General features: G+C 40.4%; 1 protein-coding gene across 1 annotated transcript in view; it reads right to left on the bottom strand.

The window, feature by feature from the left end:
- Positions 1-15,531, bottom strand: part of HDAC9 (histone deacetylase 9) — a 1,007,885-nt gene that overhangs the window by 286,350 nt on the left and 706,004 nt on the right. The window contains exon 15 of the mRNA XM_045288655.1: positions 11,277-11,326. Within this exon, the coding sequence (XP_045144590.1) occupies positions 11,277-11,326 (50 nt within the window). The remainder of the gene's footprint in view (positions 1-11,276; positions 11,327-15,531) is intronic.

Below are 15,531 nucleotides of genomic sequence, written 5' to 3'. Positions count from 1 at the left end.
TAACATCCTTGTTTTTCAACCTATAGATATGTACATATCCATTCATATTGTGGCTCTTATTTCTCTAGGAGATAGATTGATGGAACATGTGATATTTCTATTCTTTTACTGTTTAAGGAAGCTCCATAGCGTTTTCTATAGTGGCTGTATCATTTTTCAGTTCTCTCACCATGAGTTATGCTCTCTTCATACCTTCACCACACCTATTGTTTTGCTTATGTTTTTGTTTTTAATTTTCTATTATTGCTGGAATGGGATATCTCACGGTTGGTTTGATTTGCATTTCTTTAATGGCTAATGACAGAGAGCATTTCTTCATACAGTTGTTTGTTGACTAAATGTCTTCATTGATGAGGTGTCCTCTCATGCCCTCTGCCCCAATTTTTATTGGATTCTCTTTTCCTTATCGAGGTGTTAAGATTTCCTGTAGATATAAGAGATTAATTTCTCTTTTTGCTAGTGCATCGCCATGTCTTTTTAGAAGTCTGTGGGTTCTCTTTCTACTCTTTTGGGGAAATCTTTTGATGCACATGAATATCTAATTTGTAGGAAGTCTCAGTCATTTAGTCTGGCGTCTCCTATTTGTGTGGTTTCAGTTATGTTTGTTCGTGTATTTATGCCGCAGATTAGGGCCCAGGAGTGTCTCTATTTCCTTAGTGATGATCTTTATCACTTTCAGTTTTACACTCCAGTTTTGATTCATCTTGATCATTTTGCTACATGGTATGTGCTATGGGGCCTGTTTCATATTCCTTGAAAGGGATATCCAGTTTACCAGCAACACCTATTAAAAAGATTATTTCTTCCACACCCAATTGACTTGCAACCTATTGTCAAAATTCAGCTATCCATAGGTGGATGGACTTCCTTCTGGATTTTGAATTCTGTTCCCTTGGTCTGTGTATCCAATATTGTACTTGTGTTAGACTGTTTTGACTACCAAGGATGTTAGTTGGTTTTGAGATTGGAACGTGTGATGCCGCCGACTTTGTTCTTCTTTAGCAGTGCTTCACTTTCTTCTACATCTAAAGTTGGAGCATTGTTCTTCCATGTCTTCAGGACAATATTGAATAGGAGTCATGATAGAAATCATTCTTGTCTACTTTTCATTTGCAAGTGAAATGCTCTCAGGTGATCTCTGTGAGAGTAATGTCGGTCATTGTCATTGTGGTTGCTGTTCAGTGCCATGGAGTCTATTTCAACTCACAGCAGTCGGCACAAAACATTGCCCATTCCTGTGCCATCCTCACAGTTGTTAGGAGAGTTGAGCCCATTATTGCAATTCATCTGGTTCAATTCATGTGTCGATTCATCTTGTTCAGGGTCTCCCCTTCCAGTTTACCAGGTATCACGTCCTTCTCCAGGGGACAGTTTCTCCTGAGAACAGGTCCAGAATATGTGAGGTGAGAGCTCACCATTTGCTTCTAAGCAGTATTCTGACTGTACTTCTTCCAGGACAAAAGCCTGTTCTTCTGGCAGTCCGTGGCACTTTTAATATATTTTCTAGCGCCATCATTCAAATATATCAATTATCCTTTGGATCTTCCCTATTCAATGTCCCGCTTTCATGTGCATACGAGGCAATGGAAAACACCGTGGTATGGGTCAGGTCACCCTCGTCTTCTAAGCAACCTCCTTGTTTCTCAAAACTAAAGAGGTCTTGCACAGCAGATTTACCGAATGCAATGTGTATTTTGAGCTCTTGACTGCTGCTTCCATGAGCATTGACTGTGGATCTAAGCAAGACAAAATCCTGGACAACATCAGCGTTTTTCTCCATGTACCATGATGCTACTCATGACTTCAATGGTCGGCATTTTGTCCTTTATGTTGAGTTGTCATCCACATTCAAGGCTGAAATCCTTGATCTTCTCCAGTAAGTGCTTTAAGTCTTCCCCACTTGCAGCAAGGAAAGTGGTGCCATCTGTTCATCGCATGCTGACAAAGAAGTCTTCCTCAAACCCTGATGCCTCCTCGGTCTACATACAATCCAGATTTTCTGACGATTTGCTCAGCATAAGGGTTGAACAAGTACGATGAAGGATACAACCCTGACACCCAACTTTCTTGATTTTAAACCATGCAGTCTTCCCTTGTTCTGTTTGCACAACTGCCTCTGGATTCCATATTGGTCACTGATTTTGTATAGATGCCTTTCTTTGAGGAATTTCTGTTCCAGCCCTATTTGTTGAGAGGAAAATATATCTTTACTAGTCCAACAGTCTAGGTCTCCTCTATGAGTTTATATCGACATATAAACTAATTTATATACAGAGAGATTTCCCACAATAGGTCATATGATTCGGGGAGGGGAACTTCAAAAGCAGAAAATGAAATCTTATCTGGATTTATCCTGGATTGTGGGCTATAGTTCAAATGCTTGTAATTGCTGGGTGGCTCTGAGTAAATTTATTTTTTCTGAAAAGGAGACTGCAGGGCAAATAAATTTGGGAAACTATATTATACTTCATATTATTTAGAATAAGCAATATTTTAGGTAACAGAATATAAATTTAAATTATTTAAAATTATATTCTTCAATTAAATTATTAAAACGAAGTTACTATTTAAGAATAAAAGTACAATTAAATTATTGAGCATAATGCTTAAATACACTAACCTTTTTTTCTTCATACAATAACTCTATATGTTTTTATGCATAGTAAATTAGTTATAATTTATCTTTTGCTTTATTTTCTAACAATTACATATTTCAAAATGCGACCTGTTACCACAGTAATGATGCTTCTAGTCTACTAGTCAGGCATTGGAGATTTTCAAGGGATCTGAAGGGTTTAAGCACTAAGGAACCTTCTGTGGACTGCCTGCTTACAGGCAATTCATTAGCTGGGTGTTTGAGAAAAACAATGTGTTGTTTGAGAATGAAAACATTATAGTTTACCTTCCTGCCAAAATATTTCACAAAGGCAGATTCAGTAATGGTATATCCTTTTTAGGTAATGGATATTTTACTGTAACGGTGAGTAATCTGGATTTGGAATTATTTGCAGTAGAAAGATAAATTAATAAAATAAAATTGCTTTTTAGATGCCTGCATGAAAAGATGAGTTGGATCTAGGTATAGATGTATTTTTGACTGCACAATATGGAAGCTTTCAGAAAATCCATTTTCTCTTAAAATTCTGTTTACTCTAAAGTCTTATATTTTTCTTCATGTTCAGCACTGGAAATCAGGTGATGACCATATATTCAAATTTGTCCAAGTATCATATATTCTCCACAGCATTTTTAGGTCATAGAATTGGAAAATACCTGAGTTACTTGGAAAATGACAGTTCCCGAGTTCTTCTACCTCTAGCAGTTCTCAAGACTAGTTTCTTTCCCCCCCAGAATGTTTAAAACCAAGGCATAGAAGAAAGTAAACAAAATAATTATAAAATTATAAAACACAGAAAAGTGAATGAACAAGAAATTATAGGAATGGATATGGTTTCTTTCCTACTATTGGTATTCCTGGGGTTAACATAGTTATATTTGTATTTTATATGTTTTCCGCCTCAATTAGTTAAAAAACACACATGAAAAACTTTGAAGATGGTGTTTTTAATTATCTCACTTTGACAATAGAAGGCAACAGCACATTTTGTTGTCTCCCATCTTGCCAATTTTGTTATATTTATTTTTACTTCAAATTAAAAAAAAATAGAAGTATTCTTATTTCAGAATGCATCCTGATTTACCCAGTCATAATGTCAAAGCAATCAAAAGAACTTAATTGTAATCAGGATGCTACAACTAAGTGAATTAAGGAGGAAGTGAAGGTTTTCATTTCTAATTTCCCTCTCTCCTGCAATGGACATCAGACACTTAATGATTCTATAAATTTCACATTCGGTCACATACATAGAGTTAATGTATATACGTTTAGTGTTGTCTATAATCCTCACAACTGTCACTGAATAGCCAATAACACACTCTACACAATAATAAACACTTCTTTGTTATTTAGAAGGAATTCCCTGGCTTGCATAACATTCTGTACTAAAAGTTCCAAGTGTGGAGCAACATAATCTTTACACGAAATCCACAGCATGAAATAAAGTTCTCTAACAATTTCATTAAGGTAGCCTATCAAGTTTATTTACTTTTTCCAGGCGCCGTGGGGTATTCCTGCTGGTACCATTTTCAAGTTTAAGACAATTGAAAATCCACAAACAGTAAAACTCATGAACCCGAGACCCTGCAGGAGGAAGAAAACGGCCAGGGACAGAAAATTCCCACTTCCATCACTGATAGAGAGAGAGAAACGTGGGAAAGTGGTGCCCAGTCCACGTTGAAAATGAAGGAGCGCTGGGAACGAAGTCCCTCTCCATGGGCTTCGCTGGGCTGTAGGAAAGAGCCCGGGAAAGGGGGATTCCCAATCAGGGCGGATACTCGTATTGTGTGTGTGGGGGTGGGGGTGGGGGTGGATCGGAGGCATCTTTGATAGCAGCAGTGGAGGAAATGAAGCACTGATTGCAAGCCAGGTTGGGGTGAACATTAATGTAAGGGAAATGAACATTATCTTGATTACAGTATGTGAGAAACAGATGCCAGCCCCCCTCTTTCCACGGAGGTAACAAAAGGCATTGTGCTTGCACGGGATAAGTGAGCCGCAGGAATGTCATGATGCATATACATGCTCATGATAAAAAGGAAGGGGTCGGGAGTCAATATCGCAGCCCGCGGGACAGCCAGAATTGTGCCATAAATAATGTCAAAAAGGCTTTTTTTAAAAAGAGAAAAAGAAACTCTACTAATTGGCAACAGCTTGGTGCAATTGTCAAGAATATGATGAATTTTTGGCCAATCCCCAGCACCACCCACCTACCCACCCATACACGCACACACACACACACACACACACTTAAGTACTTATACTCATCACTAATTATTCTTGAAGATTTCACTGTGACTGCTTCAAGAACCCTCACACACGCCTTTCCTTTCCTGTTTTGCATGTCCCCCTTCTGTGTTCCTATAGAACACTCTGCCCAATTCGCTTAACGGATTGGGCGCACATGCGCAAACGAGAAGAGAGCGTCTTGTCTAATCAGTGTTTTCATCCCTGCACCTGGCCTGGTCACCGGGAACAACTCATCTTCTTTTCCTTGCCCCCCACTTTTCATCCTGTGGCACCCGGCACATCTTCTGAAACACTGGTTTTAGTTTCTGAGTGGAAGTGTAAAACTGGGACTACAGGGTTCCAGTTCACGCATGCATATATTTATTCAAATAAAACGTGTTTTAACTTGCTTCTGTGATAAATGAGTGGCCGCGGCCAAGTGCTCTCAGTGATGCACAGGTCTTCATCTTATTAGAGTACCTTCGAAAGTAAAAATAAAGCAGTGCTCTCGGAACACTGGCTTTGAAGGCATCTGCTGGACCAGCTAAATGCAGGTAAAGAGACCAGTGTAGAAGGTGACTGCTTTGGATCATCTTGATAGATTTGCTTGAACAGGACAACCAAAGTGGCGTCTTAAAAATTTTAAGAAAATGCAAACTTACATGGTGAGGAAAAGGCCAGGAAATTTGTGCCGAAGACTTTTTTCCATCCGGACAATGTATCTGCTCGTTAATTGCGTGTAGAAAAGACTAGTTTATGACAATTTTATTAGGAAACCTTACCCCATCTACCCTATAACCCTAATCTTTGCTCTTCAGACTTCAGTTTGTTCCCCAAACTCGAAGAACATTCAAAAGGAACACGAGCTGCATCCCTAAGGCTGCCGCCACAGTCCTTTCGCTGCGTTCTAAATCGAGTCCCGCAGCCTGGGGAAGGGTTGGAGATGAAAACACCACCTTTCTATGTGGCTAGAGCAAGACGGAGGATATGTTGACAAACAACGGCTTCACAGTTTGATATTGTTGACCAACAAGAGCTGCTATGAGTTTGTGGCATTTTTTTTTTTTTACTAAACCTCCTATTTAGAAGGTTATCCTAAATAGCAACAGTAAAATATCTGAATCAAATATTCCTATTCCATTGATTCCTGAGTGGTGTGGTTAGCCATCCTTGGAGGGGTCCAAAAGTTTGAAGGTTCATGTCCACTCAGAGGAGGTTTGGAAGAAAGGCCTGGTGATCTACTTCTCAATAACCTGTCACTGAAAATCTGGGCAGCACAATCCAACACTGACACACGTGGGTGGCTATGAGCTAGAACCAGCTTGGTGGTCACTGTTTTGTGGTGATGGTGATAGTATTGATGTCAAAGTACATTTAGTTATATGTCCATAGATTTGATCATCAAATGGAAGTTATTTGTGCATTTTAATCTAATAGAAAAAGTCAAGGAATTAAATTGATAGGAACTTTGTTTTGCAATTATGTGAAAGAATAAATAATGGAGGAACAACATGGTACAATAAAGGTGGGGAGGGGCAGCAACCAAAATGCAAATCTAAATGTTATGTAAAATAACACAGAATTTTCTTCTCTCTCTCTTTAATATATATGTATATGATAAATATATATGCACATATGCATGTGTGTGTGTGTGTGTGTGTGTGAATGAGGAGGGCTCCAAATTTTTATGGGAAAATTCCACTCTATTTTCATTCCATTAAGTATTTTATACACATGTGTATTTAATATGTTGCTGTTGTGTCCATTCTGGCTCATGGTAATCCTAGATGACAAAATAGAACAGCTCCAGAGGGTTTCTGAGGCTGAACTCTTGATGGGGGCAGCTTATCATGTCTTTTTGACTGTGGACTGATGGATGAGTTCTAACCACTGATCTGCCCATAGCAGCCAAGTGCTTAACTACTGAGTCACTGGTCTTACTTACTGGATCCATCTTCCATTTCTATCTATCTATCTATCTATCTATCTATCTATCTATCTATCTATCTACCTACCTACCTATCATCTAGTTACAATCATTTATACCTATTTGTCATCTATGTCTATGTATCATCAGAATAAGTATACTTATTTTCTATTTCAGAAGGGAGAGCTTCCATTTTCATTCTGACAGAATAAAACAGAACACAAAACAATAACAAAAAAAAATGTCAGACATTTCGCCCAAACGTGCCTTTCTTATATAGCAGCTTTACTAAATAACTGAAATCGCTACGTGAATCTTAACACAATTGAAATGAGCCTTAAATTACATCCCCACAAACTCAAATTTCTTCCCGCACCCCTTCTCAAACTCACAGAAAGGACATCTCTAGCCCCCACTTCCCCCCTGTGTCAGCTCTCGATGCCATCCAATAGAGTATGCAGAGAGTAAACGTTGGGCAGCAAAAGCTGGCTCTGTGCTCACGGATTCATTGAGTTGCTGCCGGCCAGGGTGATCTGCTTGCACCTCCCAGAGCCCCGTTCTTGGCACAGCGTTGGGGCCTGAAGCAGGCCAAGATTCTGCCCGCACGCTGCAATTGCTCAGTCCTCCCAGCAATTACCCTGTCCGGTCCTCAGCTCCTCCTCTTCCAATCAAGGCCCCACGCTGCCCGTTGACCACGTTTATCGTCCTGCCTTTTGGCACTAGAAATGTGTCTGTTGTAGAATAAAAGTGGAATTCTCTGCTGTCTGCAAGGCTTTCCCCAGGGAACAGAGCTTGAAACCCAAACTTATATAAAATCATATCCTGTTTGCAAACATCATATTCCCTTTGCTTCTCACTAATCTGGTCTCGTAAACCCCGGCACAGCTTGAGCGCCCATTCCTCATCTAAACAAATGCCATAAGCCCCTTTATACTTTTACAACCATGTCAAAAAATAATATTGCCTGCCAATAGTGATGTGATTGGAGCTGCCTCCGCCGAGCCATGAAAGAAGCGCAGTCTGTTATCAATTTCTCTAAGTGTATCAGGGGAATTATGGGTCGATTCGGTTCCAAGTTATAAATGACAACTCAAAAGCCGCAGAAGCGTTTGAAGCTGGGAGCTGATGACGACATTATCATAAAAGCCGGCTCGTCCCTGCCTTTGTGGGTTTTCTCTCTCTCCTTTTCCTTTTCGTAGCCCAGCAAGTGAGGAGGGAAACAGGCTGAGAAATGACTTCAAGATTGCTTCCCTTAGCAGCAGGTCAGATGGACAGGAAAACAATCCCTCTTAGGAGTGATGGACACGGAGGAGGGAGAACTAGAGTGGTCCTACACTGGCTTTTGTCAAAGACCTCGTGCTGGGGGTGGTCAATGCCCTCGCTTCCACGGGCACGGTTTTCTCGCAGCGTGCTCACACAGGACTCGGCCATGAGTCAGGAGTAAAGAAAGAAACAGATCCACACACCGAGGAATCTGGGAACCTTGCGAGTACTGCTCAAAATGCAGTTCTGGAGAACACACTTCAAAGCCCTTACATACCATTCGCCAATTGATCGTGAAAAGCTGGTTGGCCCAAATTATCGATTTTATGAAATGTTAAGGGAAAATTTAATAAGAAGTAGGGATTTCCTGATGTCACAATGGCCTAGATAGTGTTCCCCAAAGCCAACCACTAAACTCACCTCAGATGGAAGGTATATATTCTAAGTAAACCAGAGTTTACTTTGAAAAATTGGAGAGCATTGACTATTTTGGAATTCAAAGCAAGGGGTCCATTTTAGACAATCTGAACCCCAGAAGAGGGCTTTAGGACCAAAGCAATTTCAGTTGTTTCTAAACTTTCTGGGGTGCTTCCCAGGTTTGATCATTTTAGACCCCTCCGAGTACCTACTGGGCATGTTCTGTGTGCTCAATCTGTCTAGGACTGTCCTGGAGGTGAACATGTATACTGGGTCAAAGCCAGAAGAACCAACATATCTCTTATGACTTGAGTCAAGAGTAAAGATCTTAGGGGGTAAACTGGCTCCCGAGTGCCTTAAGAACATAATTGGGTTCCTCAAGACAAAACAAAACACACCCACGGAATGAATAAACTAGTTCACTAGAGCATCAGCAAGAGTAAACTTGCGCGCACACACATTCACATTCACTTGGACCTAAATAAACACCATGAAAAGGTTTATGGACCTCTTGCCAAACACAGAGGTCCCTCTCTCCAACCTTATCCAAAATGGATGGAGGGAATTAATCTAGCTTTCCTCCCACTCTCTTGTCTTCATGATCAACTTTTAGATGTGCCTACCATCACTACTGCCACCATCTAGCGTCTGCGGACATTATTTGAGACATCCGATGACACTCATCCACCAGTTTGTTATACTGGGGTGGCTTGAGTGTGGCCAAGATGCTGGAAGCTACCTTCCCAGTATTTCAAATACCAATAGGCCACTCATTCGTGAGCAGGCTTCAGCAGAGCTTCCAGACTAAGACAGACTAGGAAGAAGAGTTGGTGAGCTACTTCTGAACCTTTGTCAATGCATTTGGATCAGAACAGAACCTTGTCTGATTCCGCTGCTTTGGAGATGTCCTTACAGGGATTAATCGCTAGAGGAGGACAACATGTATGGTGAAGTAGAGGGCCGACGAGGGTGAGAGAGATCCTTGGTGAGATGGAGTCACGTGGACTCAAAACACGGATTCAAATATGCTGGCAATTGTGAGGATGACGCAGGAGCAGGCAACATTTAGTTCTGTGGACTGATGGTCAGCATGAGTCAGACTGAACTCCCGTGGGAGCTGAGAACAACAGTCTCTGAAATCAATTGCCCTTTGAGTTTTAAACACCAGATCGGCAGTAGCAGTGCCTGACTCTCTAAGTGCTGAGTCAGGCAGCTCTGCCTAAGGATAAGAAGTTACCTCCATATGTGCTTACAGCAGTTGAGAAGAGGTACTGTGAGTTAGAGCCACAACCCAGGTCACACTCAAAGTGTATGCTAGGGGGTGGTCCTCGGCTCAGTTCTGGCACGTGAATTAAATCAATTTGTAAAGGAGTGGAGGTTTGAGGACCACTGCTCTTTTAACAACTGGTGATTAGTTTTGTTTCTTTCCTTGACTCATTTGCAAGTACTCAGCCAATCTCTTAAAATGGCCACTTGGGATGCTGGGGGGGCGGGAAATAGGGAGAACAAAAGCCAATGAAACACATTTTAAAAGGCAGTTTATCCTCTGCTTTCTACAATGCCTTTGCTAGCTCCCAACTTCATAGGAGCTTTGCTAAGCATAAGCAAGGATGAGTGTGTGGTGCGGATCACCGGGTGCTGGAAGTCAACTGAGCAAACCCCATCCACCACTGGTGAGGGCCACACCCTGCACAGTGGTCTCCAGAGGCTGCCCAGCTCTGCACATCAACCAAAACAACTCCACTTCTCAGAACTTTCCGCTTCTCATCAGGAAGCAGCAGAGTATTTTACTTCACAGAATTGCCCTGAAAACTCAAATAGCTGCTGGCAAACTCTAAAGTCCAAACAGATACTGGTTGCCGTTTGCCATTATTTTCACATGGCACTGAATTGCATGTGGAGAAATAGAGGGGATACTAGATGCTCCAATCACATCATTAAATGATAGAAGGTTCTAAAACTATACAGAGAAATGAGATTTCACTGTATCACATTTAGCTCCAGCCACATGAAAACTTCCTAAACACAGTATACACACAGTTACGTTGGCTATTCCTCTACAAGAGCCTACTGGCCTAATTGACTGAAATTCCTTCTTCCTTAGAAACCTGATCTAGAATGATGCTGTCCTGACATGACTTTGCACTAACTTCCACAGATGACAGTTTGGCATTGTAAGGGTTAACTTTAAATAAATTGCAGGTTAGAGGGTATGTTCTAATCATCCACAAAAATGTACACATTTTTCTTCCTATGTCGCCGAATTCAAGCAAATTTGTCCTTGAAATGTGGTATAAATATCTTGGGTCAAAAGGCTTTGTCGATTATGGAAGATAAAAATGGCCCCAGGAGGTTCTCAAAAACATTGCCCACAATGCAAAGCACCTTGTGAAGTCCCTGCCACATTTGCAAGAGAAATGTGATACTTGTATGCAGGCCTACTGAGTGCGACTCGACCGAAACAGTGGTTTCTGCAGCAAAACGCTGTGAAGCGCACTTTCAGTGACATGAAAGTATTGGAGAGTTAGCTTCATGGGCATGTGTTCTGTGCAGGCCATATGACTCTACCCTTATAAAGGCCGCACACTCGTCTAATGATTTATTGTCATCATCTTGAAATTATTAGTACTTTGTCAACAAGAAATTTTGAAAAAACTATACAGTCTTTTGAAATCATTTTCATTTAATATGGGGTCCTGCAAACTATAGAGCTTGTCCTGAAGTCTAATAAAATCTTGAGTGAGAAACAGTAAGGGCATAGATAAAACAAAGACTTTTTTTGAAGATTTATTATTTAATAGTAATAAATGAACTCACACTCACCCCAAGTCCACCACAAGGTAATGAGGAAAAAAACTTCTGACAGTCATCACCTAAAGATAAAAAGATAAGAAAACATATATCTATATAGTTGACATATAAATAGTATTGACTCGCAATACTATACACATTGAACTGAAAAAATATCAGATCAATTATTAGATTGGCTAATCAACAGTTAATTTTCTGAATACCACGTTTAACACACACACTCAACTTGAGGCATGTACAAACACACATCAGCACTCAAAGAAGGTGAATGCAAACATCATTACACGCAGTCTCTATTCCCACAATACAGACATATACCCACACAATTTGAGTGAGAAGAGTTTTAAAAATTTACATAACCAGAATATACAGCATGTGATTTTTAAATTTGTAACTTGCTGAAAATAAGTTATATTCCCTGATTGTGTCTCCCCATTGTGAGGTTTGGAGCCTGCAGTCTAATGACACCACATGGTGTCATTTTCTAAATATCTTAATCTGGAAACATCTTGAGGGGGACCGAAAGTATTGCTTGAAAATCAGCTAGAGAGAAGATCCGTCCTTTCCATTGGTCTTTTGAGCAAGATCACAGCTGGTGGCCGACAGAATGGATTATAACTAGCAAGTCTTCGATTTACCAGTATGAACCAGACAGCAAGGCCCAGTCAAAACAATGGCTTCTGAGGGACTCCGTTACGCAGAGTGATCAGAAGGATCTGGGGATTGTTTGAGGGAATTCCAGAGGGGTAACCTTGATCGATTTTTTTGCAAGGGCACAAGATAATGTTGGGATTTATGAATAAGTTTTAAGAATATTGAAAACTGCACTCATTAGAAATGGGCCTGACAAGTAGCACCCAGCCCCTCACTTTGCAGGTGGCAAGGACTGTCCTATGAGATCCTGGGGAACACTTGTCCCGTCCTCCCTAGTGCTGACTGCCCTTCTTCTGAAATCGTTTTGTTCCCCACACTCCAAGAACATGTACACGGCGCAGGAACGAGTCCCTGGAGCCTGCCCAAACTTCCATGTTGCTGTGGTGTGAATACAGTTGAGCACAGTCCTCCTTGGGGGAGGTTACAGAGATGCTAACTCAGACTTCACAGATCCATACACCTACCTAGACGATATGTTGAGAAACTATAGCTTTACATCTTTATGTTTTTATTTCATGATGGTGTCTATGGTTTTTGGTAAGGTTTCAATATGTGTTGATTTAATCTCATATAAACAACACAAGCATAAAATATACATCTTATTTTAAAGTGGATGACAAAATTTTAATTTTCCATTGGATGGACTCCGTTGTTTCATGTGGTTTTCTTATAATAAATACGTAAGTAATGATTTTGCTTACCTGCACTTTCATTTTCTACATTAACTACAACATGAATATAAACTCTGCCATTGAGCCAACCATGGCTCATAGTAACCCTATAGAACACAAAACTGTGCCTGTTGGCTTCCAAGATTGCAACTCTTTGCAGAACTAGAAAGCCTCATCTTTCTCTTGTGGAGCTGCTGGTGGTTTCAAACTGCTGATCTTTTGGTTAGTAAGTCAACACATAGCCTACCAGGGTGACTCACTACATGAATAGAAAAAAAACCAATATTACCCCAAACCAAATCCATTGTTGTTGACTCCAAGTCACAGTGACCATATAGGACAGAGTCGGGTAGCCCAGGTGCATCCCAGGCTACGGTTTTTATAGAAGTGCCCACTCACAGCTTTCTCCCACAGGGTGGCTGGTGGGTTCGCCTGCGAATCTTTCACTCAGCATCTGAGCACTTAACTGCCGAACTACCAGGGATCCTTAAAAATCAAGGGAACTGATTGCTCTATGGCTAAAATCTGCTGTGGGAAGTAATTAAAGGGAAAGACCGCGGCCATGTTCATCCCTTATTCAAATGGTTCTGAAGTGTCTCAAATGGGCCACTCAGCAGGTCAGTGGTAACATAACATATAAGCTTCCAATTCAGCCAACCCAAATCATTTGTCCTATTGGTGATCAATGAAATAAATAAAATTGAAAACATGGCGTAGAATTCACACGCCATGTCAGTAAAAGTCTAAATAGATGGTGCTGTCACAGAAGAGAGTTTATTTTGAAAACAATAAATTCTATGAGTTGCTTTTCCAAATGCAATTGCTAACAGATGGAAAATAATAAACAAAAATGCAAGTGCAAATGAAAAATAAGTTATTTAGTTAAATATAGGGATCATCGTGGGAAAAAAGAAGTTGAGATGTCAACAGAAAACATAAATCATAGAACAATATTAAAACTGGAATACTGGCACCAGGAAAAGACACACCAGCCCATTTCTGGATCGCGTGGGAAGGAGACTTTACTAGTCTTTCTCTGAGCAAGGGTATTTCTCCTTCCTGAATCTTTTGCAATGATATTTCCAATATTTACCTGTAAAATTAAAATGTACATGTATATTTTGTGAAATACCTAGGAATTGCAAATGCCTAAAGACAAAAGTGGATCAGGGGCCACCCATGGTTAGGGGAAAGGGAATGAGAAGTTACATTTAAGTGTTATTGAATCTCTGAATCAGGCGAAGAAAAATACTTGAAAATGAATAGTGACCACGGGCATGCAAGACGGTGAATATAATTAATGTTACAGAACTTTCCAGTTAAAATGGTTACAATGATGAATGTTTGTTAAATACATTTTGCCAAAGTATATTTTAAAATCTACATGCACATAACAAAGCTTGAATCTTCAATCTGTAGTCAGTGAAAGGTGAGAAAAATGATACTGCAGTGGAAGAAAATAACTTTAAAAAGGAATTTTGTTAAAAAAAAGTAAAAAGACCTAAAGAGAATAAGAAAAATAAACAGCATGTTGATTAAGGAGAATTTTATTTGGTCATGATTATATAATGTGAAACAAGCAAATAATTAAGTATTTTAATATATTTGATGTATTATTGTCAAGCAATACTTAATTCACCGAATTAACTTATTTTTTTAATACTATCATATTGCCTTCTTAATGTAAAGGTTTAGCCAACCCCAGGGTAATGAAAGATGGTAGTAAAACAACAAGGATATTAATGCCGGAGAAAAACCTTGCATCAGAAATTACTAGAGCAAATGATTTCAAAATGTCACTTTACAGTGTTTAGAGTGTTTAAAGAGTTAAAGGTAACCATTTTCAAACCTATAAACCGTATGCTATCTTTCAAGAAACCAAGGTTACTAAGCCTGGCCACTGAGTTTTTATTTGAATCTTAACTCCATACAGCAAAGGTCAAAAGAAAGCCACCTGCGTCCTCACTCACGATCTCATTGTCTGTCGTTGCATATTTATGACCAAGTAAAAGAGCCCAACGATTTTGCACATTACTGCATACACTTGTCAGTAACACATACTGCAGCGTGAGATGACAGTGACACTGGCGGTGACGGTTCACGGTACGTGTTAACTTGACAGGGCCATGATTCTTAGTGGCTTGGCAGTGATGTTATGATATCATCCAGAATTCGTGTAATAATGTCATGCTGTATTCATCCTCCATTTGTGATCTGATATGGCCATCATCTGTTTTCTGAAAACACGGATTTTGTGCATCATCAAGTCTTTGGAACCTAACCCTGTAGATAACAGGTGGGTCTGGTATGGAGGTAAAGCAAACAGCCACATTCCTTCTGCTAACTGCACGGTCTGAAGAAGAAGTACACGAGTCAGTGCACGGCAGAAACATGAGGGTTTCTGCTCGCGTCAAGATTTACAGCCCTGGAAACCCAGCAGAATGCTGCTACGAGGGGGACCCACCCGCTTGAGCACGGTTTGGTTTGGGCCTGGCTGTGTTGGAAGGTGGGGGTGGGGGGGAGCAGAGGCTGGGGAGGAAGATAGACATGGAAGTTAGGGGGGGAAAAAGTTCAAGAGAAATGATCAGACACCTGTGATGTTCTTCTATACATTTGTACACGACTGCTTCAACCTCACCGTTTAGATATAAAAAAAGAACTTTAAAAGGAAACAAGAGTCCAATTGTTTTGGTATTGTTTATGAAGTTAACGTTTATTTTTAATTGGATGTTTCAGTTAAAACTTCGATTGAGACAAAACTCAGTTGCATTGCAAGGTTTGAAGTGGGCTGTGAAGAGCCTTCCAGGGTGAGGTGAATGGAGTGCCGGGCAATGGAGTCTAGACACCTGCCGTGTCCCACGTTTATCTGCGTTACAGCCCATTCTTGAACTTGCTCCCCTGAGCAGACTGATGTCTAAGGAACGCCGGGTGTGTATCCAGAG

The sequence above is a fragment of the Echinops telfairi genome, unplaced genomic scaffold, assembly GCF_000313985.2.
Source record: "Echinops telfairi isolate 266 unplaced genomic scaffold, ASM31398v2 ScPeMD7_23;HRSCAF=83, whole genome shotgun sequence".
Lineage (NCBI taxonomy): Eukaryota > Metazoa > Chordata > Mammalia > Afrosoricida > Tenrecidae > Echinops > Echinops telfairi.
This window is presented reverse-complemented; position numbering and strand designations above follow the sequence as displayed.